General features: G+C 54.5%; 1 protein-coding gene across 1 annotated transcript in view; it reads left to right on the forward strand.

Moving 5' to 3' along the window:
* The window catches only part of PLXNA2 (plexin A2), a 215,712-nt gene that overhangs the window by 151,646 nt on the left and 45,937 nt on the right, over positions 1-18,129 (forward strand). The window contains 3 exon segments of the mRNA XM_021063894.1: positions 2,198-2,398; positions 4,058-4,154; positions 7,810-8,000. Of these exon segments, the coding sequence (XP_020919553.1) occupies positions 2,198-2,398; positions 4,058-4,154; positions 7,810-8,000 (489 nt within the window).

The raw sequence follows: 18,129 nt of genomic DNA on the forward strand, positions 1-18,129 counted from the left end.
ACACCCCTCATTATGCATCAGCCTGCTTTCTAGTCTAAATTAAAATTCTAGTTTATTAGACTCAATAGGGATTTTTTAGCCACTAACCAGAAGTAGTATCTTCTTTTCGATAGGCTGTCTGGGTTTCCCTAACGTCGTGTTCATTTTTTTCTTGGCTGTAAATATACGAAAGACTCCGTCGAGTGTGCCCACAGGGAGTGAAAGTAAAGGCACAGTAAAGAGCAAGTTTATGAGTTGGCAGCTTGAATGACTGGCTTCCAAACAGGGACCCATCTGTTCGGGGATCGCCTGTGGTCCTGTCTCTTGTGGAACCTTTGCCTGCTTGATGCTGTCACATGCAGCCACCAAGGGATGGCACTGTGGCCCCCGAAATTCCGCCAGGCCCGCCTCGATAGGTTTCTATGGGAAGTTTCCCCTGGACCAGCTCTTCCTAAAGCCTCAGGATTCCTTAATAGGTATGGACATGCCAATTTGGTAGTCCTGTGACCTTGTCCAACCCTGGCTTTGGGAATCAAACTCCTGAAATCCAGAAGGCAGGGCTTTTACCCTCATCTCTAAGAAAGCTGGAGCCAAAAGGAACATTCGAGAGATCATTTTACCTCTTATTTTCTTAATTTCCATTTGCCCTCCCACAAGCAATGACCATGTGTCCACTGCATGCTGGGAACGGGGATAAAGCTGGCGATGAGGAGGAGAATAAGGCACAGCCTGATTCTCGAGGCCCCCACCAGTCAGGAAGACAAGTCACCAAGCACCTGCTGTCCTGGGGGCCCAAGGCCACCGCGGGGCAGCACCAGGAACCAGTTCTGAGAGCCAGTGCAGGGAAGGAGCCAGGCACAGCCGCACAAAGAAGGAGCTGCAGAGCTGAGGTCAAAGGCTAACTAAGATGTCATCAGCTAAAAAGAGGCTGAGCCAGGGGCGAGGGCAAAGACTGGGCCTGAGGGGCGAGTATTTCTGGTGGCGGGAGAAGCATCTCCAAAGGAAGCTTGACGAGTGAGGGAGAGGCCGCTCGGGACTGATCTCCACTTCTCCGTGGTAGGGCTGGACCACCATGCACAGGAGTCACAGGGAAGAGGGAGCCTGGGCTCAGCTCCTGAAGGGCTGGCTCTGAGGCCCGCAGCCTGAGCCCACACTGAGCCAGAAGCCCAGCGGCCGAGGCCGTCCATTGTTCACCATTCCTGTGGCACCAAAGGCTTCTTTCTTACCGGGATCACCTCTGCATTAGGAGAGGGACCATGTGTCGGCATGGTGGTGGCACACCTCGGGCAAGTGCAGCCTCCTGTCCCCCACCTCCGTGCTCAGTGCCCGTAGTGCCCTCTGCAGGTTAGCACGGTATCAGCGCCCACACCTCCCCAGACACTTGATTCCAGTGAGAACCACGATGCCAGCAGGGGGAGGGGACAAGGAAAGAGGCACCTCCTTCAAGCCCTTCCCCGGGCCATCCCTGGGGACAGGGAACGTTGGCTCCTGGAGGAGGCTGTGCTGCGCCTCCCGTCCTCACTGCCAGAGGCCCCGGGGCTGTGTCTTCCCAGGAGAAGGAGCAAGTGGGCCGGGGGTGGAGCAGGGGGCGCTGGTCATCTGACCTCTGGGGGAGATGCAGCATCTAGAACTGCAGTCTGGTCTCCTCTCTCCCTGCCTCTCCATCGCCGTCCTTCCCACAGCCCCTCCTGCCAGGCTTTTCTTTTCTCTGTTTTGTTTTCTAAAGCAACACGGTCTTCACGCAGGGCCCGGTAGTGAAATGAGATAAAAGCCAGAGCAAGTGTTTACAGCGTTGCTGGGGGGCTGGATCCACCTCCCGGAAAGGCCCCACTCAGCCGCGCTGGGAAGCCGGAGCGGACGATAACAGGCTGCCCCGGAGCAGCCAGGACCTGTGGAGTTGGGGGGGCGGATGAACCCCCCAGGCGGGGGACATGGGTGCGTAGAGCCTGTTTCATCCCCTGTCACAGCCTGCCACACCGGGGCTTGAAGATTAATTCCTAAATTGTCACCCGTGCACCAGCCACAGGACCCCTTGTGGGACGGGGAGGACAATATCAAACCCGGGAGCTGAGAGATTTCATTTTCCCTGTGGACGCCACATCCCGGGAAAGAGGTGCAGCCTGATAGGCGGGGTGCAGGAGGGCCTGTGCCCTGCCCAGGCTCGGGGGGTAGGAGGGTGTGAGCCAGCACAGACAGAGGCTCTCTGCTTGTTCCCCAGGACTGTCCCCAGCTGATACCCACGGACGAGGTCCTGATACCAGTGGGGGAAGTGAAGCCCATCACCCTCAAGGCTCGAAACTTGCCGCAGCCTCAGTCGGGCCAGCGAGGCTACGAGTGCGTCCTCAACATCCAGGGGGCCGTCCACCGGGTCCCTGCCCTGCGTTTCAACAGCTCCAGCGTCCAGTGCCAGAACAGCTCGGTAAGGAGACGTGCCCGGGCCTGACCTGCCCCCACGTCCAGAACCTTCTGGGTCCACAGGACACGTCCCCAGGACAGAGGAGCATGCCGACACTCGGGGGGCTGAGGGGGGTGGAGGGGGTGGGGGGCTGAGAGCTGGGCGCCCCCCTTTCTGAGTGGAAAGCGTACCTCTTGGCCTTTGGCGACACTTCAGCCAACACCGGCCAACTTGATGGCAAACCCGGTCCCCATTCAGGGTGGTGTGTTGGCTGGAGGGCGGGTGCCCCTGGGGAGGAAGCCTGCAGAAGAGAGCGGGGAAGAACAGTGGCAGGAGGGGCAGGGGGAAGCAAGGGGGAGGAGACCTTGAACTTCAAGAGCAACAAGGGTTAAAGCCATGGCCAAGGCCAGACAGGAAGCGCAGGTGTTTAATTATACTACTGGCCCGGAGAAGATCTTTGCCTCTGCCAGCCACAGCTCCCTGTCTGTGGCTGGGGGCGGGGGGTCAGGGGGAGCTGGGGGGAGGGAGGATGTGACAGAGGTGCTGAGGGAAGGTAATTCGCCTGGGAGAGATAAAGAGAATCTGGGCCTCTTATCAGGGAGCTGTCAGATGCCCAGGTCACGGCGCTTGATAGAATTTGTAATCGGTGGAAGGCTGCCAAGCACGGGGGTGGGATGAGAAAGCAACGGAGCTCAACGAAGAAAGGACAGCGGCAGGAAGGGCCGGGGCAGGCAGGCTGACAGCCACGGGCCCTGAGAGCCAAGCGCCAGGCCGGGCAGGCCCCAGGGAGGGGACCCCCAGGGGTCTCTGACAGCAGCACATGGCCTGGGCCACCAGGTGGGTGGCTTCTGACGCCTCTGAGAGCTCGCGTGGGATCAGCGTGGAAGAGAGCCCACTCCTGGTCACCGCTGGGCACCTGAAATGGGAGGGGGGGACCAGCTCCACGGCCAGAAAGCTCTGGACACTTTCCCTAGTGGGGACTGTCAACCACAGTAAAGCTCACATGTGGTACCGGCCACCAACCGAGGCACTGCTGTTTGTTGGCCCCGCGCTGTGCTCAGGGCTCCGCGGAGTTTACAGAGCGGTCCGTGGACTTTCTGGAGAGTCTAGGCTTGCAGGTGAAAAGCTGCAGAGTAGCTCCTGGGGAGGGCTGAGTTAAAGACAGAAACGCCAAGGGACCAAGAGGTTGGGGGGGGGTCTGGGGGGGTGGCAGAGAAGACACCTGGGGCTGGTGAGTCTGAGCTAGACTCAAAGAGTAAAAGCTGGGCTGACGGAGGGAGGCTGGCAGGAGGGGGCATCCACTGGGAGACATGAACGGGATAGACACGTGGAGGGGCTGGGCGGGTGTGCTCAGAGACAGGCGCGTCCACGATTTCTGGAGGAGAGCAGTGCAAGTGCAGGTTAGACGGTTGCACTTAGCTTGAATTATAGAAGGCGTTAAATGCCCACTAAGGGGCTTGAGCTGGATCCTGTTGGCATTAGCGATTGGGAATCAGGGGGAAGGCACCCGAGCGATACTTCGAACGGTGCACGGGGTCCGCATTTCTCCCTCTGCTCCTCTCTCAGCCCAGAGGGAACCAGAGTCCCTGGTTTCTTTCCTGGTCCCCTGAGATGCCAGCAGCCGCCCCACCGCCGTGATGGAAAGCCTCACGGGCGCGCGTGCCTCTGCCCCTCTCCCCACAGTACCAGTATGACGGGATGGACATCAGCAACCTGGCCGTGGACTTCGCGGTGGTGTGGAATGGCAATTTCATCATCGACAACCCTCAGGACCTGAAAGGTAAGCAGCTACTTCCGGGTGGAGTTTTGATCTTTCCGCGACCCCAGGAAAGACTGGGGCTGGAGGGATCAGAGCCAGCCGGCCCCTGTGCCATGAATAATGCACTCCCTCTGTCAGCGGAGCTCTTCAGAGGATCCTAAAGCAACACTTGGCGCCATCAAAGGAGTCCTGTTGGGAACCCTGTTTTATTACAACCAGAGCATCCGCAGGGCGGCTGCCGGCTCGTTGCGTTCTTCTTTGGCTCCCGGAGACTTTGAAGTGTCTTTGCCGCTGGACCAGGACAGCAGCAGGCAGGAGTGTCCTGCCAGTTCCCCTGGAAATGGAGATATTCTTTTTAGTCAGGTTCTAGTGCCCCTTTCCTTGGCCTCCGCCACTGCACCACGAAGGTCTACAAGGCTGCTCTCCTGGTCCAGGGGCAGGCGAGAGGGACCAGTGTGCCGACCCGAGGGCACTGCTGCTGCCAGGAAGCTCAGGCAGGAGCTGGGCTGACCCCTGTGAGGCCACCTCATGCATCCACGTCCTGCAAACCCAGGTGGAGGTCCTCCCGGGTGCCCTCTCTTGAGCCTCCTCCGGGCTCCCCAGAATGACAGCAGCGGCCCCGTGAGATGAGCGCTCACTCTGGCACGGCTCTCCCTAAGCGATCTGATGTCCTTTTCCTCATCATCACAGCAATGCCGCAGGATGTACTGGTCTTATTCCCATGTTATAGCCAAGGAAACGGAGACCCAAAGGAAGTCAGAGGTGGACCAAGAGCGTTCGCCTTGGCAACATACACTAAACCTGGAAGGATGCAGAGATCAGCACGGCCCCGCACCAAGGAGGACACAAACTCACAGAGCCTGCCGTGTTTTTACGACGAGGACAGCACAGTGTAACTTACATGCGCACTCTTAAAAAAAAAAAGCCAGGAGTTTCCGTTGCGGCTCAGCAGGTTAAGGCCCCAGCTAGTGTTTGTGAGGATGCGGGTTCGATCCCTGGCCTCATTTAGTGGGCTAAGGACCCCACTTTGCCACACAATGTGGCGTAGTTCACAGATACAGCTCTGATCTGGCATTGCTGTGGCTGTGGGGTAGGCCGGCAGCTGCAGCTCCAGTTAGATTCCCCAGCCTGGGAACCTCCATATGCTGCAGGTGCAGCCCTAAAAAGACACCCCCCCCACCAAAAAAAGTCTAACTCACAGACCCAGAGGAGAAAAGACCCTCCTCCCGGGGGCTCAGGCCACTGGGAGATACGAAACCTCCTCCCCCAGAACCCCTTTCTAACTCACAGACCCAGAGGAACTGGGAGGAGGGAATAAAGAGAGGTTGGCAAAAGGGTACAAATTCCAGCTATAAGATGAAGAAAGTCTGGGAGTCTGATGGATAGCGTGGTGATTTCAGTTGATGGCACTGTATTATATAACTGGCATTTGCTAGGAGGGGCAAGCTTAAAAGTTCTAAGTGTGTGTGTGTGGCGAGGGTAAGAGATGTGGTAATTAACTAGATGGGAGGAAGCTTTTCACTCTTTGCATGTGCATCAGTTCATCACAGTGTAAGTTTAAATAGTGTACATTTTTTTGACAATTGTATCTCACTGAAGCCGAGAAAAGGAAGAAATGGACCAAGCGGTGAATAGTCATAGCCAGGATTTGAACCAAGGCTGTCCGGTTTGGGAGAAAGCATGCTCACCCATCACGATCCCTCCTCCCTGGGGCTCAGGCCACTGGGAGATATCAAACCTCCTCCCTCAGAACCCCATTCTTCCACCATGAGCCACTTTGCACCACATCTCAAGTAGCTGGCGTTGTCCCAAGCCTCTCCTTCAGCCTGCGGGTCACCCCGTGGGCACAGAGAGGGACCAAGGCCATGGTAGGACCTGCAAGGGCTTCAGCATCTCTTCTAGATTCAGCTGTCCTGTCCCCGAGGCTGCCTTGAAAATTGATGCTGCTTTAGGCTGGGGGCTTTTTTTCGATTGCTCACTCCTAGCCAGGCCAAATTTTTTCAGTGCTGAGAAATAGACATTTCCCCTGCTGAGGATCTGGGCTCAGTTCCCAGAGGTTGCTTTTGCACCTGGAGCTTAGAGAAAAAAGGGCCACATCCAAGCTGTTGCATCAGAACCCTTCCTTGTGACGCCCAGCAGTTTTTAAGCAGCTCCCTGAGGGCACGGTCTGCAGCATCTCAGCACTCACCTCCCACCCAGACCCAGCTGTTCCTGGAGTCACGCATCACACCGTGTGCCCCGGCGCTTAAGGACTCGGATTCCAGAATCCAGCAGACGGGGGTTTGAGTCCTGACTCTTTGAACGCAGACTAAGTACTGCTTCTCTACATCCCAGGCTCTTTGCCTGGGAAGTGGGAGAAAGAATGTCAGCCTTTCAGGGTTGTCTCGAAGATCGAATGGAAATTCCATGTGGACCGTCTGTGCATATTCATAAACGCACAGCGTGGACTTGTCCGCTTTCAGATCCCCATGTCCTGCCCTCTGCCGTAAGCAGTCATGGGTGTGAGGGGACCTCTGTGTAGTCCCTGCAGCTGGGACTGAGGGATGCTGGGCAGAGGAATCGGATGAGGACTCCTGGGAGAATTTAGATAGTCCTGCCCTTGGGCATGCACGCTGCCCAAGCCTGAGAGTTATGTCTGCCTTATGTCTGCTTGACCAGAAGCATTGAAAAATGACTTTCTAAGTATTCTGCCTCTGGAGAATTCCACTGGGCACTGTGACTTCAAACCCAGCAGGCAACAACCAAGCCTCGGGCTCACACAACACAGTTCTGCCCATGTGGGGCAGTTTGGCCTCGCTCAGGCTTCTAAGTCGGTAAGAGACAGTCAAAGCCAAAGCATCTGCAGACTCCAAAAGCCACCTGTTCAGGGCCCAGTTGGTCGTGTCTGGGGACATCCTTTCCATCCCCAGGGCTGTGAACACGACGGTGTCAACCCCCCTCCCTTATCAGTTCTGCCTCCACTGTGCCAGGCACCTGGCCTTTCCTGAAGCCCCCGAGGGTGCTCCTCCCAGGCCCCACCCCCACCCCCAGTCCCTCTCTCCTCTGGGGAACCTGCATCCCAGCAGCAGAGCGCGTTGCAAGTGCAGAATCCCAGCATGGGGCGCTGACCTTGGTAAATGCCAGGAGCCGTTACATCTCTCTTTGAGCTTCATTTTGCCCGAAAGGGGGGAACCTCAGGTCTTGCTTCTTTCGGTGAGAACCGTCAGCGAGAGGAAGCGAGGCAGCAGCTTAAGAATGTAGTCTGGGTTCAAAGAAAAGCTAATAGGCATCCGGAGAACGTTAGGTGTGTTATAGGCGCCGTGCTGAGCACGGAACATGCACCATCTCGTTCCAACTTCGCAGAAAACGGCGATCTTGCCCATGTTGTCAGGTCAGGTCCTGATGTCGCCAAGACGTCCAATTCCTGGTCACGTGGCTAGGAAGTGGTGAGGCCACGACGAAAGCCCCGATGCCATTTCATCTAGCGCCAGAACTCTTCAATAATAATCTTTTCCGTAATGCCTCGAAACGACTGCTGAGAGGCTCCGTTTCATTCCCCATCAATTATCCGTGCGAGGATAGCAATGAGCCTCGGTGTGATCCGCGGGTTGGGGGGTCCCTATCGCGCCCGCGGGAAGAGGGTAAAGGGAGAGAGGGCCTCCCCGCCCCATCCGTGACTGCGCCGCTCTCTCTGCAGTTCATCTCTACAAGTGCGCGGCCCAGCGGGAGAGCTGCGGCCTCTGCCTGAAGGCTGACCGCAAGTTTGAGTGTGGCTGGTGCAGCGACGAGCGCAGGTGCACCCTCCAGCAGCACTGTAGCAGCGCCTCCAGCCCCTGGCTTGACTGGTCCAGCCACAACGTGAAGTGCTCCAATCCCCAGATCACTGAGGTGAGTCCCCCAAGTTCCCAGAGCAGGACAGGATGGCCAGAAGGTGACCCCTCCCCCCGGGGGGCGGGGGCAGTGGGAGTTGGGCCTTTGTGCAAGAATTCCTGGCGTGGAGTGAATTCAGTGTGGAGGTGTGCAGAGCGTCTCATGGGTTTCTCCACGGCCTGTGCCCACGTGTATGGGACAAGTGTATGGGACAAGTGTCCTCATGCCTGTGCACGGGCGTGTGTGCACGCTGTGTGCCTGTGCACACGGGGCAGGCAGAGCCAGCCCAGCCTCCCTGCCAGGCCGGCTGAGCCAGATGGGGATGAAAAATTGGCCGAGTGGTGGGTGAGCCTTTCAGAAAACAGGTTTAGCTTTTCTCAGCAGAAATGTGCTTTCAGGAGCTGCAATTAGCTCGGAGTTGCAGAGTTGAAAATGGAAGGAGAAGGTGCAGGCAGGCGCCGCATTAGCCACTGTGCCGTGTCGTTCCCCCAGTTTACTCTCTGTCCCAATTTGTTCATGCATTTTAATGGAAAGAAACAGGTAATTAATTATCCTGGAAAAAAAGATGATGTTTCCTGAATCGTAAATTGCAAAGGGCGATGAATAGATGATGCCAATGACTCTGCAGCTGCCTGGGGTTCAAATGGCGGGGAGAGAAATCCTCGTATTTAACTTGTGCTGCTTAAGGGCTGATCGCTCGTCACCGCTCCCTGTTCACCGACCGACTGTCGCTTGTGCTTCGAAACTAATGGCGCGATTCCTTAAGGCCACTAGGAATGTCATCCAGGGCAGGGGCCACGGCGGTCTGCAGGGAAGCAGGCGGGGTGTTCCTTTTCTGCCTCTTCCCTGAGCAGACCCATCGTCCATCCTCGCCTCCTGGCCAAAGCAAGCCCACTCTGGTTCTCAAGATGTCACAGAGTGTGGGGGAAACGTCTAAAAAGAAAAGCCCCCAGACCGCATGCGTGTTGTTAGCCTCCAGACGGGTCATTTGGAGAGGGAGCAAATATCCGTCTAGGGTTTCATTTGATCCTCATGAACCCATGAGAAGGAAACCTGCTCACGCCCATTTTACAGATGAAGAAACCAGAAAGTTACCCACGTTCACGCCCCGCGGTCAAGGGGCAGGGCCCATGTGTCAGCTTGGATAGATTTAATAGATTTAATGACAAAGCCGTTTTTAAAGTCTCTATGATCTGCCCATGTAAAATCAAACAAGAGGCAGGGCCTCCCTCCCTTTGCATCCAAGCTTCCTAGTGGCGAGGGACCAGAGAGACGCCATCCATCCGCATGCCGGCTCTCCCAGCGACCGCGCATGGCTGCAGGAGAGCATCTCCCGCCCGCCGCTCTTCATTCACCCTGCTCGGAAGATGTTAGAAGGGTGTAGACACTGCCCCTCAAAGACTGGGCTTCTTCAGTCCTTTTTGTCTCGCTGGTGGCTGGCGATGCTGCTCCTGACCCTCTCCCGCGTCTCATCTCACCAGGAAGGTGTTTGCTGCGCCAGCCTCTGCCTAAGACGGCCAGCCCCCCGAGCAGCCCGGGGCTCCGTGCCTTCTCCTCGATTCTAGTGATTTCTAGTAACGGCTGGCCTGAGCACCTGCTCTGTTCTGTAATTCTTCTTGATGCTGCATTTGTCTGTCTCCCTGTCTCTGTACCTGTGGTCAGGGGAGCTTTAATCAGGCAGAGATTTGCTTCCATAGGCCCCTCTCTCACCTCCACCAACCCTGGCTGCTGCCCCAGCCCGGGCTTCTCCCTGCCTGGAGGGGGGGGCCCAGCCCAGCCCAACCCAAAGGCAAACTTCTCCCTGGGAAATCTCTGCTTCCGCCACCCCTGCTCCCTGACCGAGGACTGACAGGTTGCTCGTTCACAAAGGACACCCAGGCTACACAATGCTAATTAACCCCCTGAGGTAATTAGGCTGTAATTGATTTTCCCAGTGTACAGAGCAGCAGGAGCTAGAGGCTCCGAGCAGTGGGGTCTCCCATTGGTGCTTTTCCTGTAGAAGCGGTGCCACAGGACAGGACACGTGGGCGGGAGGATCCTGGGCTGGAAGGTTTTATTCACTTTCATGCTGCACCTCCCACCCCCAGCCTATCCTCCACTCCTTGCAAAAGCCATTTTTTATTTTTTTAACTTTCACTTTTGAAATAATTTCAGACTTATAAAAAGGTACAAAAATAGTACAAAGAAGTTTCATATACCCTTCACCCAGATTCTCCAAAATTAACATCTTACATAACCACAGTACAATTATCAAAATCAGGAAATTAATGTTGCTAGAACAAGTGCCATCCCATACACGTGTCTAATTCACACTTGCCAGTTGTCCTGCCGATATCCTATTTCTGGGCCAGGATCCGATCCAGGAGCACATGTGCCGTTTCATCATCACGTCTCTCCCATAGTCTAATGCTCCCTCTTTTTCGTCCATGACCTTGACATGGATGAAGAGCACAGGGCCGTTATTTTGCAGGACATCCCAAGATTTGGATTTGGCTGATGTTCCCTCATGATTAAATTAAGGGACTCTGAAAAGTGCGTAGGGCCCAGGAGTTAACTTGATTTGGCTCCAACGGCCACATCTGGGGCAATGTAAGCAAGACAAGAAATAATTATACTAATGGACTATAAGAGAATAAAATAAGAATCTAGATTCTGATATAAACAAATAAACAATTAATGCAAGAGAGGACGCTCCTCTTAATACTAGCATTCTAACTCCTAAATGTAGAAAGACTCAGGCAAATAGAAAATCACCATTTGGCACAATTCATGGTCATAATTATTTCAGGCAAGGATGGCTGAGGATTGTTAGAACTACTGAATGAATGTGTGATGAGAAGCAGAGTATTTATATAGCCTTAAGCTATATTATACTATATATATATTAATTCCAACCAGAAAAATAATACAGGGTACTTTCATAAACCCTTTGTAGCGAAGAAACCTAGCAGACAGTGGTTCAGCGGTTAAGGTACCTTAACCAAGTAATAAAGTTAACACCCTTAGTTCTGGGCAGAATCAACCTCAGCCATCTCTCTGTAGGATGCGCTGGGAAGGGCACGAGCCCATTTCTAGGGCATTTGTTACTGAAAATCTGTAAATTGTTAAAAGCAACTTCAGCGCATTCTCCTTACCTCAGCTCTTGGCTTACTTCAGCTCCATGTTGGCATAGATCTTTTCTTAATCATTGGGATTCTGTAAGTTTTTACACATACGTGCCTCTTGTCTCTAGCCCTATGTTTTTTTCAAAATGTGTGCCAACCTCCCTCCCCAGGGCATGCCCAGGTATAAACAGAAGTCATTGACAGCAAAGATCCTTCCCAGGGAGAAGAAGGAGGGCTTCTCTGATGACCCCTGATGGCTGCCGGGAGAGACAGAATGTCCAATGCTGGAAATAAGTGGGCACTGAAATGGGGCTGTCCTGCCTGCGGGCAGGAAAATCAGTGAGATGCCCTCGAAGGAGTTCTACTTTAGGAAGAGGCGTGAGCTCAAGCCCAGCGGGATGAACAGCTGTGTTCTCCCTTAACCCCTCCTTACCCACCTGTCTCCATGGCAACCAAGCCCTCCCCTAGAGACTCATCTCTTATGGCAGCAGCTCCATGTAGGACAAGTCTTACAGCCGATTGAATTTCCCAGTTGGCATCAGCTTCGGGTTAGGACCCCCTCAGGACTCACCGTCTGCTCCTCCTCAGCCAGCCCTTGGCTTGATAATGACGCTGTCCCCCATGGGAGGCCTCCCAGGCTGCTCCCATTCCAGCTGTCATCTCGGGCGTCTGTGCACGTGTCACCTGTTCAACCCTGCAAACAGGAGACGTGCAGAGGTTTGGAGAGCCTATGAGATGCCGGGCTGTGGCCACATTTCTGTTCTTCCCGGCACGTGCTTCAGGACCTGCTGGGGACGATGCGAGAGCCACACCCCCGCAAGGAAGGAAACCCCAAGAAGCTGTGAGTGGGCAGCGTCCAGCAGAGAGGGAAAGAGATGGAAGGCGTCCTTGGGAAGAGAAATGTAGGAAGGGCTGAGGGGCTTCGGAGCCCCCGTGGCAGAGGTGTCCACTCAAAGAGACTATTGGTCGCTAGCGCTGCCGTCATAAAGCTCCGCATACCGGGCGGTGGTTTAAACAATAGAAATTTACTTTCTCACGGTTTGGAAGCCAGAAGTCTGACACCCAGGTGTCAGCAGGTGGGCTTCTTCTCAGGCCGTGAGGAAACTGTTCCATGCCGCCTTTTTCTCTTGGTTCCCGGTGGTTCGTGGCCATCTGCAGCCTTGGCTTGTAGGAAGATGCCTTCCTCAGCCTTCATGTCCACTTAGTGCTCACCCTGTGTGTGTGTGTGTGTGTGTGTGTGTCTCTAGTTTTTTGTTTGTTTGTTTTGGCACACCCATGGCACATGGGAGTTCCCAGGCTGGGGTTCAAACCTGCACCACAGCTACAGCAACAACAGCCCCTTAACCCACTGCACGCAGGGGAGCTTCCTCCAATTTTTTTTTTTTTTGCCTTTTTTTTTTTTAGGGCCACACTTATGGCATATGGAAGTTCCCAGGCTAGGGTAGGGGTTGAATCAGAGCTGCAACTGCCAGCCTACACCACAGCCACAGCAATACAGGACCTGAGCCTCATCTGTGACCTATACCACGGCTCACAGCAATGCTGGATCCTTAACCCACTGAGTGAGCCTGGGGATGGAACCTGTGTCCTCATGGATCCTAGTTGGGTTTCTTACCACTGAGCAACAACCAGAGCTCAGAATTTTTAAAAAATGAGACTCTCAGACATACACATTCAGTTGGGGCCCATACTAAGGCACTAATGACTCCATTTTAACTTGAGACCCTATCTCTGGAGTTCCCACTGTGGCTGCAGTGAGTTAAGGATCCAGTGTTGCCACAGCTGTGGCACAGGTCGCAGCCACATCTTGGATTCATTCTCTGGCCCAGAAACTTCCATATATCACAGATGTGGCCAAAAACGGGGGGGGGGAACCCTATCTTCCAAAAAGGTCTTATTCTGAGGTAATGGTAGTTAGGGATTCAACATACGAATTTTTGTGAGAGATAAAAACCCAGACCCCTAACAACATTCTGAGCAAAAGGAGGAGATGCCGTAGCTCTAAGCAACTGATTCATCCAGTAAATACTCATGTAACACGCGACCACTCCATGCCATGCACAGGGCTCGGGTTGGAAGTTGTCACACGGATAAATTAGTCTTGGGTAGGAAGGAAGGGGATGCAGCCAGCCTATCCCTGAACATTGGCCACCCGGAAGAGGCTGGAAACTACCTACTTTGCAGGCTGCTCTGCTTCTTCCAAAGGCCCTCAGACTGGGACTTCTGACCTATACCCCTTGCAGCTGTCTCCTATTTGCAAAAGGGACCACAGGAACCCAAGTTTGCACACCTAATGAGGACACCAACCTCAGGCTAAGGGAAGGAACAGATAACTCCCTCTTAGTTCTGGGAGCCGCAACAATAATAGCTTTTCTTTAAACGAGATGCTACGATGTGCCAGAACTCATGTATTCTGCATACCTACTCCTCCTTACAATTCTGCAAGATGGCTGTAATTATCTTCATTTAAGAGCTGGGGAAACAGTGCTCGGGGGAGTAAATAATTTGCCCAATGTCGCGCATCTGGTTAGTGGCAAAACAAATTGGAAACTAGGACCTTCTGACTCCAGAATGCAGACTTGCCCCACCACTTGAGGCCGCTTCTCTAGATCAGAGGGATGGAGAAGGAGTCCCTGGCTATGCTTTCGCACCTCACCCCACCCCCCAAAACCTCCATGCCCAGGATCTGAGTCCTCTTGGGAGGTCTGAGGCGATGCCAGACAAACTGGGAACATCGGCTACTCTTTTAAGTCTTGAAATAACCTCTCCCTGTCTTCCTAAACAGAATCAGGTCCACACATATGCTTATGGGGGGGGGAGAAAAAATAGAAAAGCATTTAGGGGTGCTTTTAAGCTTAAGGTGCTCCCTTTTTGCTTCTCCAGGGCAGGGGTAACTTTAATTAGGTGTGTTTCTTAGAGCTACCAGACTCCACTTGATTGGTTTCTGCGTGTGTCTACCAATGGGTTGATGGTTACAGTGAAAGTTACTCTGGTGATACTGCCTTTGCAAGCATCTCAGCCTGGTGGGAGAGCCCAGAGGGTGGGGCCCAGGTGGTTCATGCCTGCAGGTGAGAACGGAGAGCAGGGTGAAGTTAAGGACAAGAGGCTTTGGGCATGCGAGGAACGAAGGCCCAGTGTTGGGGTTCTCGAGGCGTGACCAGGAACCTACACTATTTGGGTACCAAGGAATGCTCCTGTGTGTTTCCAAAGTCACAGGCCATGCTGCCCGGTAAGGCCACGCGGATGCCAGGCCCTAGGTATTCTGGTTTTACAGTTATCGTTCCGTTACCACCTCGTAGCTTTTACTGCCATTTGTCAACCTCATTAACTTCCCCACACCTCACTAGTCCAAGGTTAGGGAATTGTCTTAACGTCATCAGAGTACATGTAACTGGGAAAGAAAACCAGGAGTAGAAAACCGCCAGCATGGCCTCCAACACTAAGCCTCAATGACTGTTGATACAGCAGTGATTTGAGAAGATCTGTCCCTCTCGCTTCCTCCTGCTCTTTACTTGCTCAAGTATTTTTCCCTTTTCTTTTCTTTTTTGGGTTGCACCTGTGGCACATGACATTCCCAGGCTAGGGGATGAATCAGAGCTGCATCTGAAGCCTACACCACAGCCACAGCAGCAGCAGATCAGAGCTGCATCTGTGGCAACCTACACCAAAGCTTGCAGCAACGCTGGATCCTTAACCCACTGAGCAAGGCCAGGGATGGAACCAGCATCCTCACAGACTCTATGTCGGGTTTCTTAATCTGCTGAGCCACAACAGGAACTCCACCCAAATATTCTATTCTACTTTATTTTATTATTATTATTTTGTCTTTTTAGCATCACACCTGCAGCATATGGAGGTTCCCAGGCTAGGGGTCAAATAGGAGCTATAGCTGCTGGCCTACACCACAGCCACAGCCATGCCAGATCTAAGCCATGCCTGCAACCTACACCACAGCTCACAGCAACGCCGGACCCTTAACCCACTGAGCGAGGCCAGGAATCGAACCTGCATCCTCATGGATACTAGTGAGATTTATTTCCGCTGCGCCACAACAGAAACTCCGACACCAAATATTTTAAAGTAGATTCTTTTTTCCCCCTGGGTTCTCTCAGATCAAATGCATTTGTGAAACTGGGGAGCTGGATACTTAACAAGTATTTATCTCTAAGGCTGCACTGAATCTCAGCAGGAAAGGCCAGGAGCCACCTGCCCAGAGCCAGGGCGACTCGCTGCAGAGTTCTCAACAAATAAATAAATAAGTCAGCCAGCTTTCCTGAGAAACAAGTCGGCCCTGTGATCTCCCGTTCATTTATTTGCAGGCCTCATTAATATAACATCACTGCAGCAAACAGCTAACGGGGGATGGTGTCAGGGTGAATAATGGAGTTACTCTGCTGAGATAACAATTAGGTTGTAAACGAACTCTCAGCGAAGACAGAGCCAGCAAGGATCCCTGCTGGCTGGGAGAGCTGGTGTCCCGATGCCATAGATTCCTGCCGAGCTCGTCAGCTGGGCTCTAGCCTACCGTGACGCCTGTGCACACCCACGTGCACACACCTGCACACCCACGTGCGCACGCGCACGCGCACAGACACACACACAGAAAGTTGGAAAGAATGTGATAATTTGCCATCTTCACCCGGCATCCAGGTGTCTTTGGGAGCCAGGTTGGGATCAAAATTTGCAGGCCTAAAGTTGGCACCACTGCCCTCTAAAGTCAGGAAAACCTTTCGCTGCAGGGAAGGAGTCAGTGGATTAGTCAGGAGAGGATTAGCTGTCTGCACACCCACAACTGTCCGCACTGGCCTGTCCTGGTTACCCGGCTGCTCGGGGCAGAAGTGTCCTGACCCCAGGCTCAGACACAGGAGCTTTTCTCACAGAGCGTGACTGTCATTTAGGGGTGCTCTTCCTGCGGCCACGCCTCCGGGGCCCCCTCCCCCTCCTCGGCTGCTCCAGGAGGCTCTGACCTTAGTCTCTCTCATCTCCCCCTAAGAACACCGTCCAGGGCCCTGACAGCCCTGCTGGAGACTGGCAAGAGTGGCACAGGCCAGTCAGAGAGACAGGCAACGCCACTGGGCCATCTCCACACTCCCCTCTCCGCCCCTGTCCTGCGCCCCACCAAGAACCATACCAGAGGACCCAGCCGCCTAGGATGCTTGTGAAAACGAAGCCCCCTTTCCCTGGACCTCAGCTAGCCCGGCTTTTGCCCAGATGTCTTAATCATGAAACAGTAATGAGAAAAATAACAGCTACTGTTCACTGAATGCTTCCGGCACCTAGCGCTGCTGACTTAGCGCCTGCGTACAGTTATCTCGTGCAGACCCCTCCACAGCTCGTATGAGGTGCACGCTGGTATCCTTAGCCCATTTGACAGATGAGGAGACCGAGGCACCGTGGGGGGCCATACCTTCTTAAAGTCACACAGCTAGTAAGTCAGGCCTCAGCCACCTGACTCTAGAACCCACGTGTCAGACCCACAGGGCACCCTTCATCTTTCTCTGGCTTAGATGAGCAGAACGCTCGGTCCGCGGGGCTGGGGGAGGGACGGTGTGGGCACCCAGCCCTCCATCAAGCCTGCTGCGGAGACGGGACGCGAGCCAGTGGTCCCTACTCCCAGCACATCCGGGGAGACTGGAACACACAGGGAGAGGTGATACAGGAGTGAGGCGGCAGGGAGAGTGGACCATCGTGGGGCGGGGCCAGAGAGGAGAGGGGACGGACGCTGAGAAGCTCAGAGAGATCGTGGTCCAGCAGAGCCAAGTCCAGAGCGTCTTGGAAAAGCAGAATGGCCTTAGTTAGCTGCGGGACCCCCGCAGGGGGACCTATGGGAAGGCTGGGGCATGAGCTCTCATGGCTAATGGCTAGGGGCTCCCCTGACGCAGGCGGATGGTAACTCAGGCAGTGAGGCGTGGAGGCTGAAGGCGCGGGCTGGACAGACCCGGCTGGGCTCTGCCCCGCTCTGCGTAACTGGAACAAGTTCCTTAGCCTCGCTGGGAGGCGATTACCCGATGTGAAAAGGGAACAATCATAGTACCACCCTCGGAGCTTGGTGGGAGCCTGACGTGGGCTAAAGTACGCAAAGCCTTAGGCCCAGTTCCTGGCTCCTATAAGTTCTTAAAAAAAAATGTTGCCATCATGATCAGAATCTTCAATAACCTGGAGCCAATGCCTGCTGCTGTCTTTTGTCCACCACATCCATCAGGCAGGAGGTATCAGCAGAGGATGACAGGGGCTCCAGGATGGGAGCCAGGCTTTGGGGGGCTCCCACCCCGAGGATCTTCTCCTCTGACCCCTTAACTGCCTCCCCCGTGGGAGGCCCTGACTCTGTCCCTCCAAGGCTTTTGCCTAAGTCCAGGAACGGCTCCCCAGGCTGCCCAGCCCCTGGGCCTCCAGCACCTCCGCCCTGCTCCCCGCAGCCCCTCGAGCTCCCCAGCTGTAATTAATGGCTGCATCTGCCTCGCCCTTAGGCGGCTCCGTGGCACAGTTCCCTCCAAACTGTTCAATTAGCGGCTGCGAGAATCAGGGTGAGTGCAGCATCACGGCGGCTGTTTTCCAGGTCACGGCACCCCCGGTGGAAAACAAACACGACACAATCAGGCAGGAATACAGATTTGGCTGGGGTGCTCAGGCGTGAGGCAGGCTCGGTGGGGCTGTGCTTCTAGCAGGTGTGGTCTGAGGAGCTGGGGGAGTGGCTCCCCAAATCCAGGGTGCCGGGTGGCTTTGAGAGGACCCAGCAGGAGACAGGGGTCTCATGGTTAGTCCCCGGCGCTCAGCCCATGCCAACCTTATCCCGCATCCTACTGGCCTGTGCACCCAGGCCTCAGGGGAGCAGATGAGGGCCACATCCGGATCAGGACCAGCTACTTTTGTCCCGGCCTGGTCCGTGACTGCTTCTAGGGCAGGATTTAGGGCTGCTGGACTGAGCCCTCTGCCCGAAGGTGTTTCCCACATTTTCCTTCTGGACCTGCAAAGAGACAAGTGTTTAATAGCTACACTCAGTTAAAAAGCCAATACTCTTGGGAGTTCCCTGGTGATCTAGCGGT

The sequence above is a fragment of the Sus scrofa genome, chromosome 9 (genome assembly GCF_000003025.6).
Source record: "Sus scrofa isolate TJ Tabasco breed Duroc chromosome 9, Sscrofa11.1, whole genome shotgun sequence".
In the NCBI taxonomy this organism is placed as follows: Eukaryota; Metazoa; Chordata; class Mammalia; order Artiodactyla; family Suidae; genus Sus; species Sus scrofa.